This window comes from Desmodus rotundus, chromosome 7 (assembly GCF_022682495.2).
Source record: "Desmodus rotundus isolate HL8 chromosome 7, HLdesRot8A.1, whole genome shotgun sequence".
Lineage (NCBI taxonomy): Eukaryota > Metazoa > Chordata > Mammalia > Chiroptera > Phyllostomidae > Desmodus > Desmodus rotundus.
The window spans coordinates 10,050,669-10,067,639 of NC_071393.1; the positions used below are offsets into that span (position 1 = coordinate 10,050,669).

The 16,971-nt window shown below is 54.0% G+C and overlaps 1 protein-coding gene across 1 annotated transcript; it reads left to right on the forward strand.

Moving 5' to 3' along the window:
- Positions 1–323: 323 nt before the first annotated feature.
- HSPB8 (heat shock protein family B (small) member 8) lies at positions 324–12,007 on the forward strand. Its single transcript, XM_024567166.4, has 3 exons — positions 324–1,191; positions 7,044–7,107; positions 10,979–12,007. Exons 1-3 carry the CDS (start codon positions 822–824, stop codon positions 11,136–11,138), a joined length of 594 nt encoding a protein of 197 aa, XP_024422934.1. The 5' UTR covers positions 324–821; the 3' UTR covers positions 11,139–12,007.
- The last annotated feature ends 4,964 nt before the right edge of the window (positions 12,008–16,971 follow it).

Consider the following 16,971-nt stretch of genomic DNA (forward strand, 5'->3'; position numbering starts at 1 on the left):
CTCTGCGAGCTTGTAGTGGGGACTGCAACCCAGGGCCGTCTGCCTTCAAATCCACCGGGCTCCCGGATCTCTCGTTCCCTCTGCAGGTCCCTGGGGGGAGGCAGGATGCAGCCCACTCTGGGGAAAGTATTTGCAGAGGGTGACCTGAGCCTTCAGCCAGGCCGAGGGTTATTAATAGCCGGGTCTAAAGTGCGCGGCTCCGGAGGGCGGGGTCTGGGGCAGGGAGCGGGAGGGCGGGGCGGGGCGGGGCGGGGCGAGGCTGGGGGCGGAGACTGTCCGGGAGGCCGGCTGAACTGGACACCGAGGCCCTTCCCAGCCCCTTGGGAGCCCAGCTGGTCCCACACAGATTCTCCGGGGCTGGTTCATCACCTCCGAATACTCCTGTGACAGGAGGCGCTCGTAAAACCCGCCTCCAGCCCCTAGCGGCAATATATATACAGTTCCCAGCCCAGAAGCCAGGAGAAGTTTCTAGGCCCCCGTCCCCGGGGTTATTAAGCTCCTGGCTCCACTCTAGACTTCAGTGGCCCTGGCTGCGAGCCTGGACAGCCTGGGAAGGCAGTGCCTGGCGGATCTCTGGTGAGGCGGTGCGGACAGGGGCTCTCTGGGATTCTGCAGGACCAGCCAGGGGTCACCTCTGGTGGCTGGAGCGTCTTTAGGGGCCTGGATCCCAGTCTGGTGCGCGCCTCCGCCCTTGGCAGTGAATGGTTCAGCGATTTTCGAAGCCTGGAAGCCTAGCCCACCCACATCACCTTGCTGTGTGAGCTTGGGCAGGTGGCCCCCTCTCTCCGAGCCTCCGTGTGCACTCCGGCTAAGCAGCTGCCATGGCTGATGGCCAGTTGCCCTTCTCCTGCCACTACCCCAGCCGCCTGCGCCGGGACCCCTTCCGGGACTCGCCCCTCTCCTCCCGCAGCCTGCTGGATGACGGCTTTGGCATGGACCCCTTCCCCGACGACTTGACTGCCTCTTGGCCCGACTGGGCCCTACCTCGACTCTCCTCGGCCTGGCCAGGCTCCCTGAGGCCGGGCACAGTGCCCCGAGTGCCGACTGCCACGTCCAGGTTTGGGGTACCTGCTGACAGCAGGAGCCCCCCACCCTTCCCAGGGGAGCCCTGGAAAGTGTGTGTCAACGTGCACAGCTTCAAGCCGGAGGAGCTGATGGTGAAGACCAAGGACAGATACGTGGAAGTGTCTGGTAAGTGGGGATCCCGAGGGAGGGAGAAGGGGGTGGAGGTTGTGGGCCCCAGCCCTGGGAATAGCCAGTAGGACTTTCCTTAGAGGGGAAGCTGTGACCCAGGTGACTTCAGGGCTCAGGAATGCAGCCCATGGAGGTTATCTTTAGGGAAGAACTCTCCCCTCCTGGCATCCAGGAGAGACCTCCACCTGGCCCAGCTGCCTGGGCCGGGGCCTCGGGGCACTGTGTCGGTCAGAACAGGCAGGAAAGCGGAAACCACGCCGGGTATTTCGACAGAGGATTTCATACACAGAAGTGAAATAGACATAGAAGGAACAGAGACAGAGAAGTGGGGTTCGTTGCACCCCAGCCTCACAACATAGTCCAGAAGGGCGTGTTTAACGCTGTGTTGACAGTAGTAATAACCAGCATAGGTTTCGAGGGGAAAGCTCCCCTCGTCCCAGATAAAGAAACCGAGGCTTCCTAGTCATTTTAACCTTGCTCATTGGTAACCTGGACCGAGCGCTTAGTGCCTGCTGATGCCACACTAAGTGCCTTATTGGTAGCATCTCGGTGAATACCACCAGAGGACGTGGGTCCTGCTGGTCTCCTCTTTTTACACACAAGGAAACTGAGGCACAGGGAGATGAAGGTAACTCTCCCAAGGCCACCCGAAGAGTCAGATCCAGGCTGTTTGGGAATTGGTCATTTAAGCACCTACTAGGTGTGAAGTTCTGGGCATAAATGCTTATACTCCTTCTCCCCAGTAACCCTTACTCTGAAAAGCAGAGGTGTCTAGTCCCATTTTGCAGCTGAGACTGAGACCCCTGCGGGATTCGCCCAAGGTCACACTGTGAGTCAGCAGCAGAAGAGTCCGGGCCTGCCCACAGCTCCAGGCGCAAGGCCCTTGTCACTGCCGGTCCCAGCCGGGGAGGGAATGCTCTGGGCAACAGGAGAGAGGAGGCTGGAGTCTCAGCCCCTATTAGGAGAAGCTTTCTGTCGCTTCCCTCCCAATTAAAGCTCCATTAAAAAAAGCTGTTCCCCAGCAGGCTCTGCAGGCCAGAAAATCAATAAAAGCCATTGCAGACGCAGGCTGGGCAGGGACGAACCCTGGCAGGGAAGCGTTTGGGGAAGTTTCAAAGCCTGGCTGACTGAATCATAAGCCTCAGAGGTTCTGGTGGGTGTGGTGGGCCAGGAGACAGGCTGGGGCCCCCCGCTGATGGAGGGGAGCCAGCCAGGGCTCTCAGCTGCATGGGGGGGGGAGGGGGGGAGCCAGGCCAGGGTTCTACACTGGCTCCACCACTAACCCAAGGATGAGCCAATGTCTTAACTTCTCTGTGCTTTGTTGCCTAATCTGGAAATTGGGGCCCAACGGGCTACACGGCATAAGGATTACTGTATTAAATGAGGTGAGGTGTGCACCCTGTGTATAGTACCTGAAACACAACGGGTCAGTGTTGTTATTGAAGTTGATGCTGTGGTTAAAATGCCAGCCACACAGGGCGACCCAGATAAATCATAAATGGTAGATGGTCTTTGAGACCTGGGTTCAAATCCTGGCTCCGCTCTTCACTCTCTGGATGGACATAAACAAGAAGGTCTTTTCACCGCTCTGAGCCTCAGTTTCCTCATCTGCAGAGTGGGGACCATAATGATACCTCTCCCGTAAGGCCAGAGGGGAGATTAAATATGTGTGGGCCATATATAATGAATGCAGAGTGTCTGTAAAATGGAGCTAATGACGGTGCCCGCCTGGCCCTCCGTAAACAAGGTGTCAGTTACCACCGCTCCCTCTGTTTCAGTTACGGTTCCAGAGTTTTCCACCCCAGGTTGGGGGCTGCCCCCCATGCCCCACGGCCCTTCCAGGAGACCTCTGTCCAGCGTGGGGGGCCTTTTCCCCATCCTCCTTTCTCAGTGCTTCTTAACAAGTGGGGCTGGCAGGTCCAAGCTGAGATCCCTGCTAAGCACCTTACTAATCCAGGGGCTCTAAATGAGTTAGGGAGCCTCAGCTTCCACATCATGGGGGTCATGGTAAAATGGGGGTCACTGAGGAACCTAAGTGAGACAAAGACAGACAAATGGGAGAAAAAAGTGAGCCAGAGCCCCTTTTTGGGTTGTAAAATGCTCACACGCATGCACTTAGCACCCTCGGCCTGACAGACTCCAGGTCCCCAGGGAGTGCGTACAGAGACTCTCTTAAAAGAGGTTTACCAAATCTGATCGGTATCAGAGGCTCCATGTAAAAGCAACTCTCGAGGGAAGTCAGAAGTCAGAGCCAATCCCTGAGCCCGCACCACACAATGACTGGCCTGCTCTCCCCCAAGCACCCGTGCGGGCGCCGTGCTCAATCCCTGTGCAGCTGGCTCGCTGGTTCCTCCCACGGAGTTCTAAGGAAATGCGGGCAGATTGGTTACACCCATTCTACAGATGAGCAAACTGAGGCCCAGAGAGTGTAGCTCACCCAAGATCACCCGCTTCCCCACAGCAAGGTCTGAAATTCAAAGCCAGGCCTATGGAGACAGCCCCAGTCAGGGCAGCTGGACCTGCTTTGGACTGCGTGGCCCTCGGCAAATCCCACCTCTCGCCCTGGGCTCTACTACTGGTCCTGGGAGCAGGTGGACTGGATCAGTATTGGCCAAACTGTGAGCTTTAAGATGTTGCAGGCCTCTAAGAAATGGATGTGGCGGGGAGGAGTCCAGCATTCTAGAAGATACCAGGTGAAACCAAATGAAAGCCAGGTCTCCTCATAGTGGGCTTTACCCGAGCCTGAGCTTGCCCATGGTGTCTGGGACTCTCTGAGCCATGGCCTGGGCTTATCTGAGTACGTACAAGCGCCCGGTGCCAGGGAAGCGTTTGGAGGATGCTGAACTAGGAGATTTCCATCACGCCTCACACACTCCCACCCCCTCCCTGCCACCACCAGCCAAGAAATGTTCCCGTCTTGGGCCACTGGGACAGGCCCTGGCCAAGGAAGGCACTGGAAAGCCCCGAGACCTTAGGCTGGCCCCATCTCCTTAATCCCAGAGCCTCTGCCTGCCCTGGTGACAGGACCTTCTTTCCTTCGCTGGGCCGTGCCTTCCCCGAAGCGCCGGCGCCCACAGCCCTCTGAGGCTTGTTCAGAGGTGACTGGCAGCTGCCAGCTTCCTGGCTTTCAGTGACTTCTCTCTCTCTCTCTCTTTTCCCATTTTTAATCATAATAATTACTTTTCTCTGTTTACAAAAATCAAATATTTCCACATAGAAAATATAAACAGGAAAGCAAAATATGAGATTAAAAATCACTCACAAGCCTTCAACTGCCCCCAATAGATATTCAAATGACATGCAAATTAAACTTCAAGATGCAACTCCTAACACCTTCCTTCAGCCAGAGCGGCCCCCTCCCCAGAACCCCCCTCCACGGAAGTCTAGGGGCTGGCCCTGCTCAGAGGGCCTCTCCTTGAACCCCAATACCTTCCTTTCAGGGCCCGGGCAGGGAGGGTTAGCTTCTGAGGGGCAGTCCTGCCCCCAAACATCAAAACAAACCACAGGCGTTTACCTTCGCACAACACACAAGACAGCTCTGTGACTCACTCTCACTCGCTCCTCACTGGCAACCCAGTAATTAGGGTGCTGTTGTCACCCCCACTTTAGAGAACAATAAACGGAGGCTGCTGCGAGGAAAGCAGCGATATGCCAGCAGATGTCAGAGCAGAGAGGCAGGTCTGAAGCCCACAAAGCTGCCTTTGAACCCTGGCTCCTGCTCTCCCACGCTGTGCAACCTTGGGCACATCACTGAACCTCTCTGAACTTCTGGTCCCTGTCCACAAGCTAGCAATAATAAAAGTGCTTGCTCTCGAAGATTATTGTGATAAACACGAGTTGTCTGGAACAGCGGCTGACACCAACATGTGCTTATGAGTTTGCTATCATTCTTCTCATCCTCCTCGTCCTCCTCCCTTGTTGTCCCCAGGACACCACGTGTGCGAAAGGACTGAGTCACAGGCACTGGCCCGTCCCCAGGGGAGGCAGGCTCCCGAGGCCCAGGCTTTGGGGTGGGTACCAGGGGACAGATAGTGCGCCACCTCTGGCCACCCGCCCGGGCACTGGGCGGTTGGCGGTCACGACTTGGCAGGTCAGAATACACTCTCGGGGCATCAGCACATTCGCAGAATAGCATGTGCGGGTGAGCCCAACACTGCAGCTTCTGAATGGTTTCCCGTAAACGTGCCCCTTTCTGCCCAGCTGGTGGAAGAGACAAATGGAGGTGGCCTTTCCTGGGGGTGACGTAGCAGTACGGATGAAAACCTAGCTGTAAGAATGCTCAGTGCAGTGAGATTCTTTCCAGGCTCAGGAACTGTCTGTCTCAGAGCCCAAAAGCCGCGGACTAGTGACGTGACCTTGTGCGTCCCCGTAGCGGGCACCGTGCTGCCGTTAGAAATCATGTTGAAGAATATTTGCCATGATACAGAAAAATGATACTAATGTGTTAGCAAGACATGAAAACAAGTTTCAAGTGCGTTGTATACTCACTCTGCTCTCATTTGATGAAAGATACGATATACAGCTATACTATGTAACATTTCTGCATTTCTAAGTAACAGGGAAAAAAAGTCTGGAACATATGCAAGTCTGGGATTCTGGGTGGTTTTAACTGATCTTTTTCTTTCTTTTCTACATTTTCTAACATTCACACGCATTATGTTGTAATCAGGAAAAAGAAATTAAGAAAGGGATAGTAAGAAATAATTAAAAAGCAAGTAATCATGTAATCACCTATAAATTGTCAGTTTTTAAAATCTGCCTCTAGGCAAAACACTGTGTCCCTTGAGGTCACTTACAGTCCACTCCTAAGCCCCTCAGAAGCGGGCCCCTGTGTAAATGAGGGTCCCTGGCCCCGGCATGTGGGCCCACAAATGTCGTGAATGGCTTCGCTGGGCACTAATTCTTTGTTCAGGGAGAAATTAGAGACTCTCTCTCCATTAAAAAAATAAGAATGGGGAAGGGCCAAGAGGCTCAGAATTTCTTATATAAATTGCAATGTGATAGCCATTTGCAGCCCAGGCCTCCTAAAATTTCATCTTTTTCCTTCCTAAGGATAGAAAAGAAAAGAAAAAACCGCCCCCGCAGCCTGTAGGAGGTGGGGCAAGCGGAGTTTCACGTCCCGGTGCCTTTCTCAAGGAGAGGCCCCTGTGGAGAGGCTGGGCACTTCCTGTCAGCAGACTGGAGGGAGTGCGGTTTCCAGGAGAGTCTCTCGTACCTGGTGCAGGTACTCTGACTCAGAGAACTTAGTGGAAGCTGGGACAGGCAGAGAGGCATCGGACCCAGCACTTAGCTTGGATTCAGAGAGAGCTGGTTCAGAGCCCAGGGCTGCCACGCACCTGCTGGGTGACCTTGGACCCAGCACTTGGCCTCAGTTTCCACATTGGTAACCGAGGGAGGAAGAAACGTCCTCGGAGCTGGGAAAGGGCCCTGTGAGGGGCGAGGCCAGCTGGGGGGCCAACCAGCCCCACTGCTCCCCTGCCACCACATCTGGGATGCGAGGCACAGGGTCCTGCAGGCTGCTTGGGGGAGTAAGTGGTATCAAATGCAAGACTTAAAAGATACAATGAAACATATGGTCCGGTTTCTGCGATTTCCTAAGACCAACACGTAATTGTCTACCAGCTGTGGTCAAGGCCTCCTGTCCTGTCCCTTGTCTTATTTGAGCTTCTCAACAGCCTGGGAGGTGGGCTCAGGGGAGGGACCTGCGGCTCAGACAACCGGAGTTGCTAGATCAAGCCCCAAGCCACTCAACGAGTCAGGGACACGGCCCGTTTGGGTGCCAGCCTGAGTCTCAACAGTGGGAGTCCTGGGGACCACCTCCTGACACACGGCCTTCCTCTCTCCTCCAGGCAAACACGAAGAGAAGCAGCAAGAAGGTGGCATCGTGTCCAAGAACTTCACAAAGAAAATCCAGTAAGTGACCCATGGATTTCCAGGTTGGGGGTGGAGGGCAGGGAGGTGCCTGGGACCTGAGATCTGGGGTCTGTCCCCTCTTGGGTGTCTCTCCTGTGAGACACCCCCCGGGGCAAGGAAGTGAACCCTCACCCTGAAAAGAGAAAAGACATCACAGCAAAGGAATGCTGTGAGCCGCAGCAGACCGCCAGGCTGAGCCCGGAGGCCGAGCCCCACTGAGGCCCCACTGGCGATGCCTGTATCAGGGGAAGAGGCAGCAAGGCGCTAATGCTTCAGGGGCCCACGTTTTCTCTACTCAGCATCTTCCTACCACGTGCACTTCTGGCTCCAAAGCCTTTGTCCGGTCATGGTTACATCTGGCCTTTGTCTGCAGAGGCCAAATGTCACCTCTGTTTGAAGAAGAGACATTACCCTCCCTGTATTGTGGGGAAACTGAGTCTCCCACGGGTCAAAGGACATCCCCAAGGCCCTTGAAGTTAGAATTTAGAACAGCCCCAAACTGACCCCTGAACTCTGGGCTCAGCGCTCATGCCCTTTCCTCCTCAGTAAGAGGAGGGATGGACGGTCCTTCCAGCCTTGCAGACACACTGATTGAAAATGGATCCGCCCAGAACAGCTCCTCACAAACGGTGGCTTGTTATTATTATTATCGTCGCTGTTATTGACGCTTAACTTCACCCCCAGCCCTGACAAGGATAGCTGGCATCCAGCGTCTGGAGAGATTGCATAAGGTGGATTCCGAGGCTTCTTCAGGCGTCGGGATTCTGTCCGTGCCTGACCCGCCCGCTGCCTCCGGGTTCCTAGAAGCTGTGAATGCTTCCTGATAAGGCCAGCACCAAGCTGTTTCTCTTTGCGCTGGCTCGCCTGCCATCCCCAAGATCAGACGTTGCTAAGGGGGGAATGAAAGAGCAAAAGGAGAGGGAGGGAGCTGAGGTTTCTTTCAAGGGTTCAAATAAGGTCTCCGGATGGAGTCACAGGCAGGGCGAGGCCGTGAAAGGGCCCGAGCTGGAAAGAAGTCGGCGGATTAATCATTTTACAAAGATGGCCATTTTCGTGGATTTCGCCATCTCTGAGGCCTCGGGCAAAACAGCTTGCGGGGAGTTACTTGACCAGATAGAAATGCGAAAAGCTGCGCGAGGCGGGGCTGCTATTCTGCTGGGGCCCAGCTGCTGAGCTGGGCTGGTTGTTACAGTGGTGGCCGAGCCTTTGCCCTGAGCACCCCAAGGGCCCTCCTTAGCCAGCCAGCCAGCCAGACCCAGTCCCGGACCCTCCAAAGCTCCCCAACATCCCGGCAACTGAAGGGTCCCCAGGGCCCTCCTCCATCACGGTGGCATGAACCCCTTTGTTCTGTTGGGTCAGTGTCCAGCTGCCTGTTGTTAATATTTTAATCTCACCGCCGGGTGCCGGGAGTCTTGGCCGCTGGGAATGGAGCTTGCGTTCCTGTGCTTCCTCGTGGGCGGGCCGGGCTGGGCCGGGGGATGAGAGGATATGTATGAAGCATTTAGCACCAGGTATACACTCAGGGCTCAGGCTGTGGGAACCAACCTCATCAAAACCTGCAAACCAGGTCAACCTCATCAGAGACCTTGACCAAGTCTATTCCCACCTCTCGGCCTCAGTTTCTCCATCTGTGAAATGAGAGCGTTGTCCTGGACATTCAAGAAGATTCTTTCGGGCTCTGACATTCTCTGTTTAACAATACCTCCGTTTGTGCTAAAATATTCACGGGCGTCCAGCTGTGTACCTGCAGGGCCCAGGACTGCAACAGCAACAAGTAGGCACTAACATTTCCCATGAGCACTTCCTGTATGGCACGCATGTAATTCTCAGGTATCTGTCCCTAAGAGGCAGATACTTTTATGACCCCCTTTCCCAGCAGGAAGTAGGCTCATGGAGGTGAGACCACTAGCTTAAAGCCACACAAACAGAAAGAGCCAGAATGTGCACTTGGGTCTGCCCACTCTAGACCACGGCCACCCGGTCACGTGGCACCAGGTGTCCATTGGGTTGGCATGCAAATGGTTAAACAGAGTTGGCCCATCCCCAGCGGCCAGGGGGCAGACCAAACACTTGGCCTTGTCTGGGCTGCTGCAGCAGCTCCACTTGGCAGCTGCCCAAGTTCCCTTTTTCTCTTCCCTCCTTCCCAGCAGGCCCCTTGTGAATGTCCGTGGCTCCGATCTGGCAGGCATCGCCCGGGCAGAGGCGGCTCAGGGGGCTCCAGGTTGCTGTTCACGGCAAAGCGCTCCCCAGCCCCTCCAGGAAGGGCCCTGCCCATGACCATGGATGGGCTGCCCTCACTCCTCGGTTCTCTCACCCAGACCGGTAGTCCTGCTTTCCCGACAGGCAGAGCCCACCTGGCCAGGAAGCTCTATGGTGATTGAACCTTCTAGCTTCCTCTTCCCCCCACCCCAACCATGGTCTTTTTTTCAAAAGTCTGATGCCAGAGAGGCAGTACATCGTCACACCTACTCTGAGCCCAGTGGCCAGGATTCCGATTCCATTCCCATCTGCTGCTGAGCAGCGGTGTGGCCTTGGGTGAAGCGCATCACCTCTCTGACCTCGATCTCCCCGTCTGTACACTGGGGACAGAAATGGAACTCACCTGGTGGGATTATCGTTAACAACCAACCGAGCTGTTCAGGTGATGCGTCTGGCACATGGAGGGTGCTCAGAGGTCCTTGTTTTCGTTATTTCTACTAATAACGGCATCGCAGGGAACTGTCCTCACAGCTCTGATAGCTTGTTGAGGAAATGATGTTCCCGATAGCCTCGTTTGCCCCAAACATCCCCAAAATCACGAAAACAGCCTCAGAACTGGAGCCAGAGTTGGGTGGGTTCAGGAACCCCGTCTCTGAAGCTTGCTCACTCCCTCACGGAGCTGCCATTCAACTTCCCCAAGTCTCTGTTAAATACTGTACGCAACCGGCATATCAGTTCCTACTTATGAACCATTCTTGGCCGGTGGTAAAGCTCGAAGTAGGTGATGCCCTTAAATGTGCTTTGGGAACAAGACAATTGTCACCTACTGCAAAATGCTTCACATGCACCCCAAATCGCGGCTTGTTCTAAGCCTCACAGAGCATGTTGGCATCTGAAGTCCAGCTGTGCAGCCAGCCTGACCCCCTTAAACTGCTGACTCACCTATGTCACCATTAATTCCACCAGTCATGCACCCGTCAAGTGCAAATGTGTCACCTGCTGTGAGTCACTCTGTACTTAGGCTCTGCTCTATAAAGGGGTGCCGTGGTGGCCATTTCTGCCAGCAGCTGGTCAACTGTGGGTGTTAAGTGGGGACCTCAACCTGGGATCAGACCCGCGGGCCGCCGCTCCCCTGTAAGTTACTGCTGGGGTAGCACGTGCCCGTTTGCAAAGCACGTTCGGACTCTTTGCAGAGGGCTCTAAAGCTGTGCAAGTTCACTGTTATGACCTCCACTTTGCAGAAGAGGAGACAAGCTCAGAGCAGTTGAGAGACCTTCCCAGGACCACACCTGAGCTAGAAAGGGGAGGAGCTAGGGTTTACACCCAGCACTGGATACACCCAAAGCCTAAGCTCTTATCAAAAATATTTTCTTTCAGCCCTGGCTGGTGTGGCTCAGTGGGTTGAGTGCTGGCCTGTGAACCGAAGGGTTGCTGGTTCGACTCCCAGTCAGGGCACATGCCTGGGTTGTGGGCCAGGTCCCCGGTGGGGGGTGCACAAGAGGCAACCACACATTGATGTTTCTCTCCCTGTCTCCCTCCCCTCCCCTCTTGAAAAGTAAATGAAGTCTTTTAAAACAATTAGTGTATAAAAAAATATTTTCTTTCAAAGGAATAGAACAATGTTTAGGTGGTATTGAAGTAACAAATCAATAAAATCTTGTGCTTCTCCTAGGCTTCCTGCAGAGGTGGACCCGGCGACAGTATTTGCCTCGCTTTCCCCAGAGGGTCTGCTGATCATCGAAGCCCCCCAGGTCCCCCCTTACTCACCATTTGGAGAAAGCAACTTCAACAATGAGCTTCCCCAAGAGAGCCAGGAAGTCACCTGCACTTGAGACCTCAGTCTTGGCCCATCCTTGTCACCTCCCCCAAACCCCCCCCAGGCTTCTCTGATTCCAGGGTACATTATACATCGCTTTAGCTGAACTCATAGACATAGTGTGACTCAAATATTGGGGGTCAGGGTAACTCGGCCAGTCCCTCCGTAGTGTAGTAGTAGGTTCTTACACCAGAGGGTGCAATGGGCAACTCATGCTCAGTTGCATTAGGCCAAAATGCTGGGAGTTTTTCTTTCTTTACCTTTTCTATTTGGTAAAAAAGTTGTCCATTCAATAGTCGCAAAGCTTATAAAAGAGGACATAACGTTTCACGCTGTATCTTACCTTGCAACTGATGGAAGGGTTGCTCTTCTCTGGGGACCTCCCATCACCCAGATTCCTTTTCTGGGCTCCCGATGTCTGTGCCTGCCCTCCCCCGTTGGTCCACGGCACCCATGGGCTCACCTCACTGTTTCTGCAGCCCTGGCCTGCAAAGGGTGATAGACAGGTCTTACCTCCCCCGATGGGATTTATCCAAGATTCACATGAAAACAAAGAGTGCCTTCTGCCTGCCGCCCAGGCAACCCTAGCATGTTCCCAAGCTGAGCGTCCCTGAGGATGCTGGAAGCCCCTCAGTCTACCCTCTGGCCAGCGTCCCCCTTTCTTGTGCCCCTTTTATATTGTCACAGGGGTTGTACAGAGGGGCTTTCTCCAGACGGCTCCACCAGGAACCAAGCAAAGGCCAGGCAGCCTGGCAGGCAGGCTAGTGGCATTGTGTGTCTGCGGGTGGGACGTGTGTCGTTGTTATTTGAATTGTGCTGTTCTTTAGGAAAAAATAACAGTAAATAATAATAATAATAATAATAATAAAGGAGCTGATGTTCTTAGCCTCGTGTGCTTCTTTCGATTGAGGAATTAAATGCTACACCACTTAGATTTTCCAATAGCCATGGAGAATGCTTGTGGTGGCAGCAATAACCCCCAACGGAGAGAGACTGAAATGACATAAACATGTATTGTCCAACTTTACAAGATGTCTGGATATGTGATTTCACAGTTATTTTTTCAGCGGTGATGCCACCAAAATCATGAAGTCGTTCCCTCTTTTTCCTCTGCCGTCTCTGCCATTTCTGCCAAGCCTCTCCTCATGTTAGCAAGGTGGTTGCAGCAGCTCCGAGCACCTCATCCACGTGCAACAATGTACGGGGGTGAGAGGGTCTTCTCGTCTTTGATCAGTTCGAGATCTCTTCCAGGAGCTCTCAGCAGACTGATTTTGCCTCATTGATCAAAACTGGGTCATATAAGCAACTGATCCTGCCAGTAACTGGGACGCTGGGCAGAGGAGCCTCGAATGGGTTTGTGGGTAGCTCAGCTGACATTTTGATTTCCACGTGATGAAACATCTGACCTGACTAGTCAGTGCCCAGACATGACCCACAGAAACGATGAGATAAAAATCTGTCATTAATAAATAAAGAAATAAAATTCAAAAACAGACAGCAGGGTCATCTATCCTGAAGCCAATCGCTGGGAAAAGGGAAAGGAGCGGCTGTGGTGGGCTTAGGTCAATATTGATTTACCCTCCGAAGCCAGGAACACTGCCTGAACAAAACAAGATTCCAGCAGGACGGAGGGAAGGGGCTTAGCGCCCGTGGGGGGCGTCGCCGGTGCAGAGAATGCCGCAGACTGGGGCTGCCTGGGGCACAGGGCTGCGCTCAGGGCTCAGGAAACCCAACTCAAACTGATTTAAGCAAAAGGGGGTAGTTACTGGTGCACCTGGCTGCGAAGCCCAGGATATAAGCTTCCGCCTGGCGTCCGAGGATGTCTGCAGAACTCAGTTTCTCTCCATCTCTCGGCCCTGAGGTGCTGGCTCCATTCCCTACCTCCCTGTGGTCCCCTGCCTCCCCTGCTGCTCACCCCGCACACCGCCACATCCTCTGGTGTGGTCACAAGATGACTGCAGTCGCTACAGCCCCACCCACGCCCCTGCACATTCCAGCCCCCAGGGGCAAAAGCCTGTCTTTTCCCAGAGCTTTGGGCATAGTCCCTAGAATCATTCTTACTGGACCAGCTTGGGTCACGTGACCATTTTGAGCTACAGATCATGAAATCCATACTTTGATTGGCTGGGCCTAGGTCACATGCTCCATCCCTGGAGCCAATCCCATTTAATCTCACAACACCCTAAGAAGGAGATACTGATTTTACAGTGAAGAAACTGAGGCCGAGAGAGAAGCGGGGTGGCCTGGACAAGTCACACGGTGAGAGCAGAATGCGAACCTAGATGTTTGCTTTTGGAAGACTTAGTGAGGAGCTGCTGGGCTGCTTTTGAAGAGCACCCCCAACCCCCCCCCCCCCCCCCCCCCAAAGCAGCAGAAGTCAGTGACTATTTCCTGAGCACCTACTCTGCTAGGTCCTATGCTAGGAGCCAAGGATTTGGTGGCCAATGAGCCACACTCCCCCCTCACAGGCCAGAGGCAGGCAGACAAGAGAATGCCAGGGGCTCAAGCAGTCCTCTCTGTGTGCCAGACACCGTACTGAGGGCTTTATGTGTGTGATAGACTCAGCCACCCTAAAAGTCTATGCGGTAGGCTCAACTCTTCTCGCTATTTGACAGAGAAGGAAACAGGCAAGGAAGGGTTAAGGGTGCTGCCCCAAATCACAGGCCAGGTGAGCCTCAGCCCAGGCAGTCCGTCCCCAGGACCATCACTACTAACCATTAATCACCCTGTCTGCTTTCTCCCAACAAAGCACCATGTACGTGTGCCTTACCTGAGTCCAGCCAACTTGTGGGAAGAGAAGAGAGGTGGTATTTCCAGTTGGGGCTTTGCAGGGGGTGGGGGCAGGGACAGAGACGGCTTACAGAGGAGGGGTTACTCCTGTCAGGTTGAAGGACCTGAGCAAACAGGGGTGGGGTGGGGAGGCTCCTCCCAGGCAGAAGAAAACATATGAGCCAAGGTGGAAGGTATGTCCCTGTTAAAACCCTTTCATGTTCCCACATTGTTCAAAGGACTGAGTGCAAGCTTCCATGCGTGACTTACAAAGCATTATAGATCTGTCCTCAGGTTACCTCTCCGCCCTGCCCTACGCCCCCACCCTCACCGACCAGCCCCACCTCACGTCCCTCCGTTCTTCCAAGCAGACAAGCCCTCTCTTGTGAAACTTCGAACATACTGTTCTCTTCCTCCTGGCCAGGAGGTTGGACCCTTCCCTGACCTTTCCTGCCCTGGAGATGACATCCAGGCCTCAGAAGTATTACAGCTCCAGGCCCAGAAAAGCAGCTAAACCAGGCAGGACCCCTGCCTATGAATAGTCTACTGAGATCTCCCTTGAGGGCTCCCCTGATATCTCCACCTTTGGAAAGCAGATAACACACTCTCCCACCACCAGACAAGGACCCAGCACACACCCTCCTTGGGGCACGCTCCCTCAAATCTCCTTTTTGAGTGAATTTTCTTTCTCCTAAACTCTAAGGGATCCCACGAGACTTGCAACCAGGGAGCAATGGGCAGCGGGAGCTCATCCCAGGCTCACCCCCCGGACTTGTTTCCAAGGCCCCATGTTCTCAGACTCTCCAGGGAGCTGACGGCAGCCCCATCTGGGCTCCCTTCCGTCCCAGGAACGGCCCCACACAAGCTCTCTCTGCTGCTGCTTCTCTCCAAGCCCTCCTTGTTTCCCTGTCCCCAGCATTAGTAAGCTTACTCTCAAAGTCACCGGGACTCTGTGCTGTGAAATCTTTCCTGCAAAGTCAAGACCCCCACACAATGATCCCGGGAAAAGAGCTAAAACCCTTCACAAGGCCAGCTGTGTTTTCTCTCCATTACAGCCTTCGATGATTGCTAACAGACTGTGTAACCAATCAATCAAATGTATATGTTCAACCGTATATGCTGGCCGAGATTTTGTGACAGTTAGCAGTTAACCAGGAATGAACAAAGGGACTTTTAGCCCAGTCCTGAACCCACATGCCCGGTCACCAGGCCCGGTCACCATGAATGCAGAGGCTGACCGACTGCATTCCAGAAACTCCCGGAAACACTGGGATGACGCAAACCAGACCACCACTTGAAGGCTTTGAGGTCCTCCTCAGAACGATGACCGTCCAGTTCCAGAAAGCAGTGATGAAGACGTTCATCAAGACCGAAACCCGCAAGGGCTCCAATCCCAGGACCGCCTCTCTCCAGGCCCCTGCGCTCCTTTCCACATTCCCTTCCGACGCTTCCCCTAGAGAAACTTGCTCCTGACAAGCTTACGGGAAGGTGCATTTGGGGTTTTTACCTGCCACCTCCTCAGGTCACCGGCATCTGATACTAATAAAAACACAATTATAATCCAATTCCTGTCTCTGCTTTTTGGCTGAGCAGTGACAGGCAGCACGAGCCCCAGACTCAGTCGACCTCCTGGTTCCACACTACCCAGCTGGCCCCAGGCTGCCCCACCTCGGGCCTGGCCCCCTTTCCGGTAAATACTGCCTTGATGTATGTTCAACAAATAGTTACTCTGCACCTACCATGTACAAGGCACTGTGCTGGGTGTTGGGTTACAGTTTCTTTAGGCTCTGAGAGCCTGGTGAGAGGAGGAAGAAAACAAAGCTGTTAGGTCACCAGTTTCGGGCCACTGAATGGTGAGAGCTCGAGTAGAGAGACTGGAGCCTCCCCATCAGCAGTGCCAAGGCCAAGGGCGTGGAGGGCCACACGGATTTGCCCCAGCAGGGTCTCTAGGGCTAGGGGGTGGTGGGAGCTGACCTGTACCAAGAGGTGACCAGGGAGGACCTAAAACAGGCTGCACAATAGTCAATTTTCAACTCTGCACTGTGATATGGAACTCATCTGCCAGCCCAAACTGGAGGGAAGTCTTGTGCACCCATGGACGCTCTGTCTGTGCGGTCTGGGGACAACCCAGAGCAACAAGAATGGGGAGGAGACTTCTCCATGGGCAGGGACCTGAAGGGAGAAGGGACCATGGGAAAGCAGCTCCTGAGACATCACTGATCTTGTGGCCAGGGCGCAGGATGGAGGGTGCAACAGTTTTATTTAAATATCTCAAGAGAGCGAGGCTGCACCAGAGAGCTGGACCGTTGCCTGGTAGACTACAGATCTCTCAAAGGCAGAGACCATGTCTCATTGGCCTCCACCGTCTCTCCCACTCCCAACACAGTTCCTGGAACATAGAAGGCCTTCTGCATTCAGTGGATGCGTGGATGAATGCACTGAACAAATTAAATCCAAACTTCTTTCCATTGCCTTCCAAGTCCTGCGTGATCCAGCCCTGTCACCTCCCACCTCCCGTGGCTCCTGCTGTTGTTCATTACACCCAGGCCTCCTTTCTCTCCCTCCAACACTCACCCCAGGGCCTTTGCACTTTCCATTCCTTTGGTCACCAACGCTCTGCCCCCGGCTCTTCGCCTGGCCACCTCCTTCTGATCACAATTTCCTCAGGTTTCCCTCAAGCTCCACTGCCCAAGATCTGATCACTATGAAATACATTGAACTTCCGTGATGACCCTGAAGTACTTCTGGGGGTTGTGCTGGCTTGGCTGCACACACACTTGCGTGTTAAAGTCTCAGCTGCCCTCAACACACGTCACGTCCATAGATACGCCCTAGAATGTGAGCTCCAAAGGGGAAGGGGCTTTCTTTCTCTATCTTGTCCACCCCTATGTCTTCCATGCTAAGGGCGATGTTTAGTGCACCACGTAGTAAATATTTATTGAATGAATGGATGAATGAATGAATGCTGAGTGTGAGTCACCTGGGAAATTAAGCCAAAGGCACGATCTTAAGCCCCAGAAACCCAGCACACTGAAGTTTGGAGAGCTTCCAGCTTAAAGACACAAGCTTTGTCATCAGAA